The sequence below is a fragment of the Ambystoma mexicanum genome, chromosome 4q, assembly GCF_040938575.1.
Source record: "Ambystoma mexicanum isolate Mex_15411 chromosome 4q, UKY_AmexF1_1, whole genome shotgun sequence".
In the NCBI taxonomy this organism is placed as follows: Eukaryota; Metazoa; Chordata; class Amphibia; order Caudata; family Ambystomatidae; genus Ambystoma; species Ambystoma mexicanum.
Genome location: NC_090928.1, coordinates 1098131257 through 1098148402, shown reverse-complemented (window position 1 = coordinate 1098148402; position 17146 = coordinate 1098131257). Strand labels below are relative to the sequence as shown.

Genomic DNA, 17146 nt, shown 5'->3' with positions numbered 1-17146 from the left:
AGGGAGAAGCAGCATTCTAGGTGGGCAAAGCCAGGAGACTGCACGGTCAAACGGAGATGCGCTCACTGCTACGGAATACTTGCCGCTGAGCTGCCCCAGCACACCAGAGTAGGGGAGAAGACTGCAGAAGCCAGAGGCAGAAGTAGAAAGACCCTGAGACCGACCAAAGAAACCCTAATGTTACAAGGGTGACCAGGACGGTTGATAGGGGCAGAAGCGAGCAGTGGAATTCCCTGACCCAGCTAAACAAGGGAAGAAGAGCAATCAGGGTCTGGGACCCACAAGCTGGGTGTGACATAAGTCATCTTCCGTGTGGCAGTACTTGGCCAAGTGGAGGGCCACGTGAAGTGAACCAAAGAAGAGAAACCAAGGTCTGGGACCCACAGCAAGGAAAGCTTGAGAAGAGACCAGGGGAAGGGGTGTGTCCTCCCTCCTAATGTGAAGGAAGGCCAGGGGAAAGGAGACAACCCAGCTGGCACTGAGAACGTTTATATGGCAACAAGCTGAGAGAAGGTAACTATGCTCTGAGCTCATCCAGAAAGGGGAAACAAGGAAAAGAACAAGTGTTGCCTTGCAACATGTGAACCCTGTGTGAAGTCAATAGAAGGGAGATACTGTCTTGACCCCTGTGGTTGGAATCTGAAAGAAGCTTGGAGAGAACTGGCATGGAAGGCACACCCTTTGCACCTTATATTTAGTTCCCTAGTGTGAGGGTCAAAGGTGTGCTTTTGACACAATGGTGGACAATCCTTTATTTTGACATCTTGACAACCACCTTTGAGGTTTATGTGGAGGCAGGGAACCCCCTCTTTGGGTTGGGCCAGTGAAGTCTTTCCCCAACCCGAATTATCAGTTGAATAAATGTTTATAGCAATAAAAAATCCACCTGCGTGTTGACCTCTTACTACTGCACCCTTACAGTAGCTATTACTATACTGTGCAATTACTCACTTGTATTACAATGCCTAGAAACCTTTCACTTGCAATAATGTTCTAAAGTACACATTAACTCTTGAGCATTGCATGTGAAAGCAAGTCACCAAAGTTAAAAAGCAGAGGGTGCCGTTGATGGTAGTGCAGTGCTATCATTCGGATAACAGGGCTACCACAGTAGATGAAATTATTACCACTCTTGTCGTACTTGTTTTCTGATATCATTAAACATTCCAGAGTCTTCTTGGTATTAATCGTGCTATGGTGCTGAAGTATACAAGAAAAGGCTACATTTGACAACGGAATATCCCTTTCCACACCTCTGCACAACTGAACAAGTGTGGTCTATAACAATTCACTCACTGATTGAGTATTGATAGTGCATGCGCACTGCAATCCACTCTTGAAAAAGTACGGTACATTGACGTAAAGGATACATGTTATGGCATGATGTAAAGGATATATAGCCTTACATTTCATGACATCTTTCTAAACCATGATTTATAGACATATGAGTATAGATGAGAAACCTTAACAATTACTCACAATCATATCACAATTTCTGCCTGTATGCCACATTTCTTTCTTATGACCTCGTTATGGGGACTGTGCTAACTGTAAAACCATGTTGTAGTTGGTATTGCATGTGTTATTTGCAGCATGGCGAAGATAGAAAGTAATGTGTTGGTTAATCATAGGTCTTTGACCTGATGTGGTACTTCCTGTGTGCCTGTAAATATCTCATGGCATCCCAGCTCATTATCAAATGTGGTCTTTACAACAACTCGCTATTTAAAGTCGCACATGGTATCGCCATTACCACCGTACCCATAATGGTTCCCTTAGTTTCAATACGAGTCAATTCTTTTTAACACTATGCATGGGCTCATGACAAGATTGTTTGAAGAAATAGCCACACAAACGACATGGAATCTGAGACACGTGGGGGACTCTATAGCCGGACACTCTCATTGGCTCCCTGTATGCACTGCCTCTGCTCCATCCATTATCACTGAGGTATGTACCTGAAGTGCCTGGTGTCGCGGATTGCTCGATCGCTAGGAATTCTCTCGCTTTCTCGCTGGTTGAAGGCATAGAGTCTGTAGGGGTCCTCGCCCGCTCGCCATTTCCGTGCACTTAGGTAGCGCCTCTCTTCAAACTCATCCCAGAGGTCATCCCAGTCAACCTCCATGCCCTGCGCACAAGAAGGCAAACATATAAAGCTCAGAATGCGGCCCACATTGACCCAGGAAACACAATGTGTCATTCGCATCATAACATAGATGTATTTTTCATAGTCTTGCCAAGAGTACATGAAAGATTACATAAACCCATCTCCAATGCTATGACTAACAAATATCAATCTGTGTTTTATTAGAATTTGTTAGCATAACCTTTTATGTGATGCATACATAATATATAAACTTGCCAGCCTCAATATAGGTATTTCCGGTATTTGGTGAATCCATCGATGGACTTCCTATCGAATTGCTTTCCATCGTGGGATTTGCATTAAAACAAAATGCATCAAATGCATGTTTTTAAAGGGTAAAGAGTTAATTTTTTGGGGGGGTTTAAAGGGTAAAAAACAGGGGGTTGGGGGAACCCCCATTGAAAAAAATGCATTCGATGAACATTTTCGATGGAAAAGACCCTCGATGGAAACTATTCGATGCAAAGACCATAAACCGGTATTTTCTGTATCGTGAGGTACCATGATCGACTCCCTTGTAACCTTACTGATAAATGCAGCACTGGTCTAGCCCTGGACAGTAAAAATTCAACCTTATATAACGTCATGTTATCAATTGAAGGGGACTTCGAGCAGTTTGGAGTTAGACATTCACAACCATCACAAAATCAAAGAGAATGTAAATTCATAGAAATAATGAATTACCACTGATTACCTGAAACACAACTTCAATGTAGAATAGTAATACTTGTAAAAAGATGCTTCAATGAAAGTCTTATAACAAGCCTTCTAAGGCACTGAAAAGATGAGAAGCAATGGCAAACTACTTCTGAATTGCAGTCCTATATACGGCGTATTACCCTAGTTGTTGTAGAGTTCATTAACCTGTCAATATTTACTCATAGAGACACAGCCAATCAGAGAAGAAATAGCCGAACCAGTTAGTATTGTGTTATTATTTGTAGAGAGCACATACAAAACCATATGATTCTTGGCATCAAATGAAATGGGAATACACAAGATAAGCATGCTCAGCTCAAGGGAAATCAACCAAATGAATATCTATACAGTATAACCCGATCAGGGGGCATTAGCAGTCATGTAATGCCCCGGGACATAAGATAGAAGCCCGAGTGAACGATAATGCCAATCCCCCCCCTCCCGTCTGCAAAGGTTGTACTGCTATTAGTACACCAGGATGCTGTATCAGAGTACTAATAGTGTTTTTCTCAAGGTGAGAAACATCGTGTTTGCTATTTCTCAACTTGAGATAAAAAGCAAATCAAGATGACCACCATGGACCAGGGAGAAGTCTCTTCTCCCTTTCCATGGTGGCCATTGCCGTGACAGGGAAGTGGTGGGAACAAGGCAGAACTAGGTAAGTGGAGCAGAGATGGGGTGATTGGAGATGTGGAAAAGGTTAGTGGGGGAAGGGGAATGGGGGACAGGGTAGCGCACTTATCTGATTACCAGCGAGTTTTCACGGAACCAGAGGTTTTACCATCTCATAAAGCCCACTTTCTGAGGCGCATGATTGCCTCGGGGGCCACCACACCCCCTTCGCCGGGTACTATTAGTAGATTTAATTGAAATGCATTAACCAAGCCTAAATATTACCAGCTCCACAGTAAAGAAAGAAAAATCCACCGCCCATTAAGGAAAAGAAAACACTCTGTTTTGCAATTAAAATTGTAGAGTTTATCACTTAAATGGTTTAAATCACTTCTGTATATTAACACAATTTCTATACCCCTTAAATCTGCAGAGACTAACAAATGTCTGGCACAATTGTGTTTTAAGACTTAATCTTCCATATTCCATCAATTCCCTCCTTACCAAGTTTATGCTTTCAGAAAAGTAAGTTATTATAGACTACAAAGAACTTAACCGTTTTTTAATTGACTACCTGATTACATCAGGACATAAACCAATTGCATCTCTTCCTTATTTTGTGTTGACTGCACTGATCACTGCAACAACCTGTAGATATCGAACAGTTTATCACAAAGGTTTTGTGAATAGCAGACGCATACAATTGCAGAATGAACTACATCACACAGGCTTATATGCTGGCTTTTAAATGAAGTCCACCCCATCTATCGAACATAATAGACATTTGAGCATTTCTGAGGATGCAAATGTGTTTGCACTGATGGATTCCCCTCATTCAGAAAACAACAACAGAGAATTAGCTGTTTTGAGTGGTCAGTTTGAAAATACGAATTGTGTCATGATTGTGCAGTTTGCACACACGCTGATCGGACATTATGGTCAGAAAATATCTGTACCTTTAATAATGCCCTTTTTGCAAATGTAATACTGGTATGTTAATGAGTCCTGCTCTTGCATTCTGTCCTGAATACCTCCTAGCACCCATCCATACGTAAGCTCGACATTGGTAGTTAATGGGACTGGCATCCCTTCCTACCCTCCTAATGGCTAAAATGCACACTGGCATTCTAATAACTCCCGTGACGAATTTGCCAGACCTGTACGTACGGTCCCCCGAAGTGGTAAAACCTACAGTGCGCTGCGACCATGCTAATGGTGAAAGGCGCTATACAAATGACGATTACAATAAAATATTATGTATGGTTGAAGGGGCATGTCCAGGCAATGCGTGTGGAATATATCAACCAACTCAAATAGGGCATAACCATACCAAAACCTAGAACAAATAACTGTATTCAGATTTTAGGATAGTAGCCATTACTGGAAATTCATCTCTAGTTCAGTGCCAAATAGGCAATGCATTGTGGGTATGCTGATCAGCTCATATATCACGTCTTTGCTGAACGTTTCCCTCTTTAATTTCACTTACTGGGACTTGCTCTGGCTCCTCACTGCTGTGTGTGTGAGTTGGGTGCATGTCCTTACTGTGCTCTGCTCTGCAACAGATATTAACACACGCCCTATATTTAAAGTTCAAAGGGTTGGTGCCCAATGGAATGCCCTACTGTGTTCTGTGAACAGTGTTGAATTGTCACCAAAATCAGAGGCACCACTTTCCCACAACACTCTATGTTACATGGGAGACAGGGTTTGGGGGTGGGGGGAAAAGGAGGGAAGACATCCTGAATTGGATTTCACGTTGCAATGCTATGTTTTTTGCCAAGGGGGAAATGATGCATTGCTGTTCATGTGAATGAGTTGCTAGCAGAATGTTCACGATCTGGACCTATAGGGAATCAGGTCTGCCTGCCACAATGTGGTTCTATCACTAATAACACATGGGGTATTCATTAGGTCGCCATCCTGGCATGAAAACCTGGTCTCACAACACACAGACCTGTCCAGAGTGCACACGCTGATAGCACGGATCCAGCCAAATCCTTGTCCATGCTCCGGCCCCTTCACTGCGTGTGCCTTTCTTCCTTAGTTTCAGCTGCAGTAACTCTTGCAAAGTTGGACCAACCTTAAGTGCATCGCAGGAACCAGAACCTTCAAGTGGGACAAATTCGAGAAGCTGCCCTTCATTACCACATGATTTGGACTAAAAGCCAGCACAGATGTGGCTTCTAAACATTGGTCGATGTGAGCACGAACGGTTAGGAGCAGCGTTCTACTACTTTCATCTTTTTAATGTCAACAGCTCCACTACGTTTTGTGCAGCCTGTTTCACCATTCCAGAACTGTTCTTTATGAAGTTAAAGCACACTTCTGCACTTAACCACCAGATATCAGTTACAGCTGAACCGAAATCAATTTCAACTCAAGTGGATGTCAACCAGCATGACTGCAACCCTTGAAAAATGTGCTGCACTTTGCTCCCTTCCTTCCTACTCTGTCCCCCGCTGGAGTAACAGTTTCACTACTCTCTTGGTACACTTCTATCACAGCTTCTAAATAATTTAAAGTAACTAAACTTGACCCTCAGCCCTATTGCTATGGATGCTGTGTAACGTTACACTGCTCAATCTCAGTGCAGCTCTTGTCCCTAGGCGCAATTAAGATGTAAAGGCATGTGCAGTATCCCAATCAGGTTCATTACAAGATTTTAGTGGATTGGCAGCATTAGAATAGGGTGTTATTCAACCTATAAAGCGCTTTACAGCCAGCTCAGGGAACTGATCATTCGCCTTCCTTATCCCTCCAAATGCCCAACATGCCTCCAGGGAAGTCTTGGTTGTGCCTGTGGCATCCCTGCGCCCCACAACTCAACTTAATGGCCCAGAGAGAATGGAAATGGTTGGGGAGGGGGAGGGGCTGATGACTCTGGGTGCCATATTGTTTACTAGTCAAAAGAATTCTCCTTTGAATTAATCTCTTAAAAATATCAGTGTCAGCTTTTGGCTTTTATTGGGTGTTGTCCTTAATTAATGTACCGAAAGTGTCCCAGGCAAGCCTTGGACTATAGGGGAAACGCCATCTCAAAACATTAGAAATAGGTCTTGGAAAATCATACACACTACGGACGATTCATTGGGTAGGTCCAAAGACCCATAACAATCTCCTTATGCAAATTAAATGCAAACGCAAAGAGGAACCCAGAATGAAACTGTGCAAGTCTTTTTACAGAAATAGGTGCACGTTAACTTATGAATGTGCACCTTCCTTCACAACGAGATCTCTATTGCTTTCCATTCAAGAAACAAGGGTGGCGTTGATTGCCACTAGTAGTGTGACATGAGGCTCTCTGTCTTCATAAAGGCACCTTGTCCTTTTCCTATAAGGGTTTATTAATTAGTCCCTTTGGTAGGCAGATGCTGGCACTGAAATTGCCCTATGTATGAAAACAGTTACTGTGATTGGCTGCGTCAAGTACAGACGCATGCACGTGAACTATACAACAAGGACACACAGCTTCCATTAGCCTCTTGATGACATGACAGATATGATATATGGTTGCTGCTGTGTAGAACTAGGATAAGCAGGAAGCAAATGAAAGCCCATCAGAACATGTATCACAGAATCGCTTCTTTATCAAAGAGAAGGTGAGAAAGAGACATACGTGACTACATCAATGTCTTTTCAAGACGGAAACACTTCATCAGACTGTCTGTCACCACGGGAGGTAGCGTGCCGTGTTGTACTGTCATCAAAATACATAGCAGAACCATGCGTATTTCATTTCGTTTTTCATTTTATTGACATTTATAGAGGAATCGTACCAATACGTGGCGACATCACTAACACTGCGCCTGAGTGAGGTACAAAAATCCTGACCCCCGTTAGTGCTCCCAAGCAGAGCGGTGGTTGCAGGGGTGTCCCCCACTCACCTTGGACACAGTAACAGGAGTCGGTCCCCCACTTACCATTATGGCATGCGGCCTAAGATAAAAAAAGAACACAAAAAGGACCTTGTGGCATCGGCACCGCCCGGACGAATTGATGCCACAGGGGTACACGGCTGTCGGTGGTGCACACAGAAGTGCGCCGCAATAAAGCTCGTGGGGGGGTGGAGGGTGCGGTTTTGAGGACTACGGGCCGGGGCAGGCAGGCAAAATTGATCATCTGCGGAATTACAGGCGGCGCAGTGATCACATAGATTCTTTATAGAATGCCTTTACCAAGGTTCTTTACATAGTAAAAATGGATGGTACAAATTATATGGTTGGATGAACAGGAGTAAGTCACAAAGAAGAGAAGACGAGTAAGAGATGTGCCTTAAGGGGAGAGCGAAAGATATGGAAGGAGGGGCAAGCACAGATATCAGGCGGAAGGGCATTCCAGAGTTTCGGGGCCAAGAGAGAAAAAGAGCGGAAACTTGAAGGAGCGAAAGGTGGTTTAGGGAAAAAGAGAAATCGAGGGAACGAAGGGCCCGAGCAGACGTGTAGGGACAACATGAGAGCAGAGAGATAGGTGAAGTAAAACCATGATACAATTTGAGGACAATTGAAAGATAGTGAAAGTGAAGGCAGGAGTCAAAAGGTAGACGAGAGATAGAGAGAAGTGAGTTTTTAAGAGAAGAGCGAGGGAGCAATTGAAAAAGAAGACGGATAGCAGAGTTGAAGATAGAGCGAAGAGGGACAAGCACCAGACCGTCACAACCCTCTGTCAGTCTCCGTCAAACGTTCTTAGCACCTCATTGCCTTTTTATTTAGATTTCCCTGACATTGGCACCCTACAGGCAAAAGGTGATTAATAGCTTTGCAGCTGACATAGTGTTTCAGCCCCTTGCTGAAAGGCCTGCCCGTGATCATCTGCAGCTATTCACTACCTCTCGGCATTCTTTTGATCTTATTGTAATTAATGATATTTATTCACAGGTTTTGTTAATGCCAAATGCATACAAATATGGTGATTATATTATTAATTTTGTTTGCTATTTTTAATAATATTATCAAAATTGCACAGCTGCACCGGTGTCACTCATACATGCATACTTCCCATGCAAATGAGTAATGTATAATAACCAAAAGTTACTTATAATAACCAAAGATGAGCTGCTGCTATACATTTAACACATTGTGGACACACATTCTATAATGGTACAATATTATACCAATGTGCTAATGTTTGGAAGGAATGTGTATAATATTGTATCAGTGTACACTATCTCCTCATATTCACTAAAGTCGATGAGGAAAAAAGTGCATAATATGGTATTACAATAGAAAATGCATCTTCATTAAATGTATACTAGCATCACACGTATGGCTTTCTAGACGTAGTGCACAGCAGTATCTGAAGATGGAGTTAAAAGCCACAGTGCTGTGTTTAACAAGGTTTACAGGCCCATAACTCCAGGCACTGGCTGATGGCGTGGTCTATGAAGGAAAAATAGGCCATTCCTCCTGCAGTTTTTGCTGGCATCTGGTTAGTTCCCAGCAACCATTTACAAACGTGATGAGGAGTGAGGGGCAGGGCTTAGAAACCAGCCGGGCGGTGTCTGCCAGATGTGGCCCAGCAAGGCAATAGAGTCGATATTGGGGAGGTCATGGAAGAAAGGCTGGATATGTCTGCCGGGTGTGTCCCGGCAAGGGGGTGGAGTAAACCACATCCCACCCTAACAAGGTAAGAAGCAGGAAAAAAAGAGACAGAGGATTTCTGTGCCCGGGCTACATGGACCTGAGCAAGGAGGAGAGCCGCGCTGCCAGCAGGGCTATAAGCAGCGCTCCCTTGATGAGAGGGAGAGCCATGCCGAGAGCCCTGTTGGCAGTGCACAAACACCGGGAGGAGAAATGGGGGATGATGCAGCATCCCGCGTTTTGCCAATTTCGGGCCATATGGGATTTCTGAGCCATACCGCCTCGTATAGCTCTGAAAATGAACAATAGGGGAGCATCGCATCGATAATATAATACAAAGTGAACAGTGGGGGCAATACTACAACAATAGTGCAATATGATTTAAACACCCCTGGGCACCTCTGACTGTTTTTCCCAGCTGTAAGGAAAGGGGGGACCTTGAAACTATATTGAAATAGGCCCTCCATCAGCCCTGACACATCATCAGCCAGGCCTGCTCTCCCCAGACTTGCATGTATATACACATTCATATCCGTTCTTCACACAAGCGCCACACAACCATACATCCCCTAGCAGGAATGCATTGAAACATGCACTCTGATTAAAAATAATAATACTCACTTGCATACATCACCGATTCATACACTCAGGCAATCAGCAGCGTTAATGTACTTGCATGTTCTCCTGCATTCTTGCACTCACTTATTCAGCAATCATCTGCATGAATTCACATGCACATTCAAACGCATTACACCCTTATTCACACATGTAAATACTGCAAACCCTGACACACACACACGCATTCACAAATGCACAATCACTCACACACATGCACACATACAAACCTTTCTTTTCAATGAAATAAAATGTCTGTTTGTCAGCTTGATTGCAGGCTCCTGTTCACTCCACACCTGCTCTGAAGGGCCCTCTCTGCAAACCCACCAAACATGAAGCAGGGAGAGGTGTTAATCGAACACCTCTCCCGGCTTCCTGGGGCCTGGAGAGCGACGCTTAGAGGCAGGGACTGGATACCCCAGCACATCCTAATCCACAGGGTGCCGCACAATCACCATTATTTGTCCTGTTAGGAATAGTTGCAGTCCAAATACGTCTGAAACTCCAGTGCAATATATGTATGCACAGAGCATGATTTTAGTGCATGCATTCAAAAGTGCCTTATTATTTTATTATTATTATTATTATTATTATTATTATTATTATTATTATTATTATTATTATTATTATTAAGTTTAGATAATCTTTACTCTAGTGCTAAAAAACACGATGTTTGCTTTGTGTAATGATTTGTGTATTTCTCATTTTTATACAAATCCACAAATGTTCTTTGAATAGCAGACTTTGCCATATCAAGAGAATTGTGTAATGAGCTCCATTTAAATAAACACGACTGCCTCTTTATAAATCGCACATCACAGATTCTGATGCATGGCGGTTTCATGATTTATGATCTTTAGAGTGCATGTGTTATATTGCCACGAGGCAGGGATAAGACTTTATTGCTGAGGAATCATCTTAAAACAGTGACAGTCACAGAGACATTATGTGCCCATTTATTGTTCTTGCTTCCCATGGTAATGTGAGCTCTCAAATTGCTACTCTGAAGCTTCAGTGTGTAATGATTTACATAGCTCAGGACTGAAATGGAGATCCTTCAAAACACAGTAACAGCACACAAAATATGTGTTTCCTGGGGTCATGTTTATCTGTAACGACACAGAAGAATTCAGTCTGAGGACATTTGCTTCTCTAAAGCTGAATTGCTATGTCTGGGCCTTAAGGGACCATGACACACAAGGTGTTCTGTATAGCTAACCAGCTGGGGTACCTAGTGTTGCCCATGTCCTGATCGAGTGATGTCTCATGTGCCCTGGAGGATGTTGCTCTTGTCCTCATGTCAGCAAGTCTTGCTTCAGTTTGCTCTGGCATCTCATTTCCTCTGGTCGGCAAGTCAGGTGGAGCTGTTACAAGTGATGTTCGTTTTTGGTGCAGCATGTTTCAGTCCCTGAATGGCTTCAGCACATTTGAGAAAATGTCCATGAAAGATTGATTGTTCTCTCTTCTCGTGAATGAACTTAAGTAAACCGTAATCTTGCCATTTCCCATGTTTGGGGTGACATGATAACGTTTATTTATTTATTTTTAATTCCCTTTAAAAATGCTTTTATCAAAACTTTCAAACTGTATACATTAGAAATACATTTCATAGGAATAACCAACACATTGAACATTTTGCTTCAGACACTTTTCCAAAGCTGCCTCCTTCTAGTACCTACTGTAGTGAATCTGGGTGAGCATCAGTAAATGAGGGTGCCTACGGAGTGAATGGTTTGGAGCGAAGCATAGATTACGATCTTGCCCCAGAAGAATGAGGAATCCATGCAAAATGTGGTAGCAGTGGGTTCAACGGTGTTTATTTGTATAGACGGACTAACAAACAGACACACATCGAAACATTTTTTGCATATAAGATTTTTGCATCCAAACATAGACTAGATCTTGCCCCAGACAAAAGAGGAATCCATGCAGTTTGGTAGACGCCGTATTTGTATAGCTGGTCAAACATACAAACATACAAACATTCTGCTTTATATATAAAGATTGGTATGTAAAGATTGTACAACGACACTTCTAGAGATACCAGGTACTTTTGTTAGTGCAGCAGACAGGTTACCCCTGGCTGCAGTCAAACCCTATCACAAAAAAACAGACAAGAATGTACTTCTCAAATGTGAGAGCTTTCATTCAAAACACACAAGTGAAAATTTGCCATTTGGACAATTCCTCCACCTAAGGAGCAATAGCTAGTTAAAAGCAAATTATATTACAGAGGCAAAAGTGCGCAAAAGGAAACTGAGTAAAAGAGGATACCTTAAAACAATGATTAAAAAAGCTTGCAAAAGAGCTAGTAATAACAATAGGGAAGCTATCCTGGAATATAACACCAAAAAGACATTAACGAAGACAGATTGGTGTTTATGAGCACGTTTTAAGATCACTCTAACAGTATTACCACGGTGATCAGAATTTTTTTTTTTAAATAATGCAAAAAGGGAAGAAAAAAAAACGTTGGGATTGGCATTAATGGCTTTTAAAAGGAGTAAATACCTGTGAGACCACTTTATGAGGAACGACATCCGGCCTAAAATACAAAAACAACTAAGCATTCTGACAATGTGGGGTTTGGATAGCATTAGACATAAACCATGCAGTAAATGTAAATGTGGCAACTCCACAAGTCATTCAGAAGAGGTGGATATAGGCTTACACACAATGTGACTACAGAAAATACTGACCAATTGCAATTCATAGATGGTCATATATGCTATATGGTGGCTGTGCCCATTGTTATATATTGGAAAAACCATAAGGAACATCAAAACGAGGGTCAGTGAATACAAAAGCTGCATTCACAATAAAGTAATGGAGGCTCCCATGGTTCAAGGTTATATTGAACAAGGATACAACTGTGAACAATTAAAGCGTACTGTACTGTATAAACTACATAGAAGTAAGGATAAAAATGCAGAAAAAGCATGCCTCTTTTGAGAAAAACAGGAACTCATTTTTCTAACTAAATGTGACCCGATAGGGCTAAATGGGAGCATCAAGTGGCATAAGATCAGATAACATATGCATGCCAGCCTCTGTGTGACAGTGTACCTAGATATACATGTAAATACATGTGTTACACATGAGGGACTTATTAAAGATAGTGAAGTTGTGATGTCAGTTAATGGCCTATAGGATACAGGCTCCCCACGGGAATGTCTGTACCACAAAAGCCCATGAGGTAAAAGATTATGTACTATATGCTAACTGAACTTCAAACATGCACACGCGAGATGAAATAAGAATAAACTATGTCATTAGTAAGCTAGGCTTGATAAGAATGAGGGTGCTCACTGCTCAGTGTACATGTTGTCCATTTGTTGAGGAATAGCTTAACGGCCCAAGAAGTTAGATGAGCTATTGCTTTGCCCGACCACCTAACCATTAAAAGATGGCACTCTATGTTTCGTCTTTGAAACGGAACTGAGCGTAACGAGGGCAGGCGTTTGGTAACTTAGCAACCAACAAACGGAAGCATACACGAGGAGCAGCAGCATGTACTGTGCTTATCCCTGTGGATGCGACTGCATAAGGTAACTAAGAGGTAAAGAATAACGTCTGGTTGTACCCCTGTGCACTTTAAAATGACAATACTTGCAACATTCAAATAAGGAAATATAGAGTAATAGCGATGACGTATGTTTTCTAGGTCTTGCACATAGAGGCTCAACCTAACTAAGACGTGGGAGAAAGGCATCCACGCCAAGAATTATTAGAACTAAGTGAGGGAACTCATGCCTCTAATTGAGGGGTGTGGTACACTAACGCTACATTAGCAGATGAGTCCATATGTGGTGTTTCTCTTTTTATAGGTATCGGGTTGAGCACTAAGCATGTCTGGACCGCTGTTTTCCAACTAACAGAACTAACAGCATGTGGGTCATTAAAACAGACAGAAGTTGGTTTATGATAACACAACAACACCTATAAGGATATACAGGTACATAAACAGATGCCCATTATAATCATGTGCAGAGATACATAGTTTACATATGTATGAGGTAGTTAACGCCTGTTTTCTAACTTTATTCTGCAGCAAGTGGAGGGAGACGTTTAGCTAGAAACAAAAAGGAACCCAAAGTTAGTGAGCCCAAGAAAAAGCAAACAAGTACTGCAGCACTAAAGACTGTCTGTCTCTTTTTGAATTCAAATAAATGAGGGCACAAAGAGCCCTTTAGTAAATAGGACAGGAGGGATATTTGTTTAAAAAGACTATAAAAGTGTAAATTGGAAGATTGTACGACTCTAAGCAGCATAGAAAACAGAATATTCCTGAGGATAGGGAACACAGATTGGACATGAGGGTGTAGAAGAGAAGTAGCCCCTGATGAAGCTACATGAATGTTTACCAGAGATGAGAGAACAAAATATGTTGGGCTTTCTTTTTGAGTAGATACATCGATTGGGTTTTAGGAAGATTTGTGGATTGTGTATGACGTTGTGTTGTACATACGAATGAGGATGTATTATGATTTAGCACCTTAAATATTATAGGACACACCATTTTACGATTGTTTTTAGGCTGTAATTTCTAGTACTTTTTGAATTTTATGATGTTTATATGGTTTTGTTACTGTTTCTTTGTCGAACCTTTAGATACAATGGTGTTCTATTATCTGCTGAATTAATTGTCCGAATTAATCATTTTCTGTAATTAAATTGATATGAGCAAGCAAATGTCTACAGTATCCTATTTCTAGCAGTCGACACGGGTTTCAAGTGTCTAAACATTTAAATATTGTATTCACTGGAATCAAATGCATGTTGGGCAGATATATTGAAAACACATAGTGGCTTTGACTCTTGATGGCAGGACTTGGACAGCTTTGGACTAAGGCAGGAGTATGTAACCCGTGGCTTTCCATTTGTGTTGGATTACAACTCCCAAGATTCTTCACCGTTTACTGTGGCTGATGGATTGCGTAGTGCAACACATTTGGGGAGCCAACGTTGCAGACCACATAATCAAGCACAGTTTTCATTTTTGAAATATTTTTATAAAACTGTCTGAAAAGTGGAAGGACTTCTCCTAGTCTAGGCTCTGATGAATTTAATAGTCCAAACCATCATCCTGAGCCTTTTGTTGCTAGAATCTCTACTTAATTTGCTGTTGAGATAGTCAAGCAGGACACATTAATTATTAATATCCCAATGCTATATATGGAACATACACTGAATTCGTACACTTAACCAGTCCTGTAGAAGTTCACAAAAAAGATATATAACACACTGAATTAATAAACTATGCAAGCAAAATTCCATTTGACCGGTCAATTACATCCTATAAATATTCACCAAGCGAATTGAGTTTGGAAGTGACAAATAGAAAACATTCACACAAAAACAAACCTGTAATGTTTCTATTCCAATGTCTCCAATAGTCACCAACCACCATTCTTGAACTCATCCCTCATACCATCCATCATTTAAATCCTGTGCCTAACCCTAAGAGACCAAAATTGAATTTCGGCTAAGGGAACCATGAATGTACGGCTCTTAAATCTAGTAAAGACAATCCAGGATAGATAGAGGCAGTTCAGCTGAGGTTGCATCGAAGATAGAACACAGAACATAACTTGACACAATTGGAAAACTTGGACATTTTTCAGTTGTAGCTTGGTTGAGGCAGCTAATGAGTAGCACAGAAACTTATTCTTGTAAACTTTACAGGCTCTATGGATGATCAAAGTTCATTGAACCCATGTATGGGGAACCGCCATTCCGGACAGCAACCGCACGTCAATGGCATAGGATGCCCATTAAAGCTACGCTGATGCTCCAATGATTCCAAGGGACTAAATAGATGCGCTGTGGAATAATACCCCATCGTGGTTTTACTTTCCCTTTTACTCTTTCATTTGAATGGGGCTTTGCCATCACTTTGCAATGGCTCGAGTATGTATTACACACCCCTAATCTAGCCATGGCAGCTTGCAGCAGGAACTATGGAGTGTACAAGGTAGGCAAGGGAATTCATGTGGTCATTTATTGAGGAAGCATGAAGGCTAGCAGTCCACAGCTCACTGAAAAAGAAACGTGTTCCTGATTACTCTACAACTCTCCTGTCTGGATTTGATTGTTGTCACCCCTTATTCCCTCTGTAAAGGGGCACTGATACGAGAATACCACAACAGTAGCCACTTGCATATGACCCCTACTGATTGAGCATTTCAATTGATAGGGAGGTGAATAAAACTGAAGAAAGTGCTTCAGACCGCGACTAGGCAAAAAGGGAGGGGAACAACGGAGAACAAAAAAAAGACAAGAGCGATCTTACTAGGCTCAGTGACATTTAATAAAGCGCAAGTGCATGGAAAAGGGTAAAGGGGAAAGTGAATGGAAGGGGAGCAGTGGAAAGTGTGGAGCAGAGGATAGAAAACAGAAATAAATATTAAATAAAATAAATACATACATAGAGGCAATAAACCATGGTAGTGCAGCCAGCAAGTGGCAGGTGGCAGTGAGATAAAGTATATCTGATAAGTGCAAAATAAGTGGGTGGGGGACTGTATGGGTACAGACACAGAACCCTAGTGCAGAGGGTGGCATGGAGGCAGTGCAGGAGGGTGGCAGGGCGAGCAGGTACCTGGGCCCAAATGACAGAGGGTGGCCAGGTGCATGATGCCAAGAGAAGAAAGAGATCAACAGGGGAGAAGGGGGGCAAAGGCAGAGGCAATGAGAAAGGACTTGAGATGCTTCCAGAACCGGAGATGGTTTTCCTCAAGTTTCAAGGTGGCCAGGAGGCTGTTCCAAAGGGAGGCACCAGCCGAAGACAGAGATCTACCCCTGCTCGTTTCTTTGCAAAACGACTAACCCTTAGGGAGTAAGAAGTAGAGGAGCAAAGGTCTCGAGAGGGGAGGCATTTACGGAGGGATAGTTGAATGTATTTTGGACCTCAGTGCCCAGTTACCCCAGGGTTTGGCTGCGCTATACAAATAAGCAAACTAAACTAAACTAAACTAAACTAAACTAAACTAAACTAAACTAAACTAAACTAAACCCATGCCCCAGAAGGCCTTTTGAATGATGCAGAGGGTTTTTAATGTAATCCTTGCATCCACTGGGAGCCAATGAAGGGATTTCAGGGCTGGAGAGATACGATTCCAGGGCTTGAGGCCAAGGACAAGTCTCGTAGTCCTGTTCTGGATTAGTTGTAAAGGGCGGAGAGTTTAGGCAGGTAGATTTAGAAAGAGGCTGTCACAGTAATCCAGTCTGGAGAGAACCAGAGCTTGGGGGACAATGAGCTTATGAGGGAAGGAGAAGAAAGGCAGAGTACCTCTAAGGAGGTGCAATAAGAAATGTGACTTTTTGGAGATGTTAGAGATGTGTGTGGAGAAGGAAAGTGTAGAGTCAAAGATAACCCAGAGGTCCTTAGCCATGCAGGTGGGGGTAGGCGGAAGGCCAAGGGTGGCTGGCCAGAGAGTGAGAGGAAAGGATGGAGATGGTGTACCAATAAGGAGGATCTCGGTCTTGTTGGCAT

The 17146-nt window shown here is 42.2% G+C and overlaps 1 protein-coding gene across 2 annotated transcripts in view; it reads right to left on the bottom strand.

Moving 5' to 3' along the window:
- Positions 1 to 17146, bottom strand: part of GALNT14 (polypeptide N-acetylgalactosaminyltransferase 14) — a 1917720-nt gene that overhangs the window by 1348746 nt on the left and 551828 nt on the right. For both annotated transcript variants that reach the window (XM_069608667.1, XM_069608668.1), the window contains exon 2: positions 1959 to 2128. In XM_069608667.1, the coding sequence (XP_069464768.1) occupies positions 1959 to 2128 (170 nt within the window). The remainder of the gene's footprint in view (positions 1 to 1958; positions 2129 to 17146) is intronic.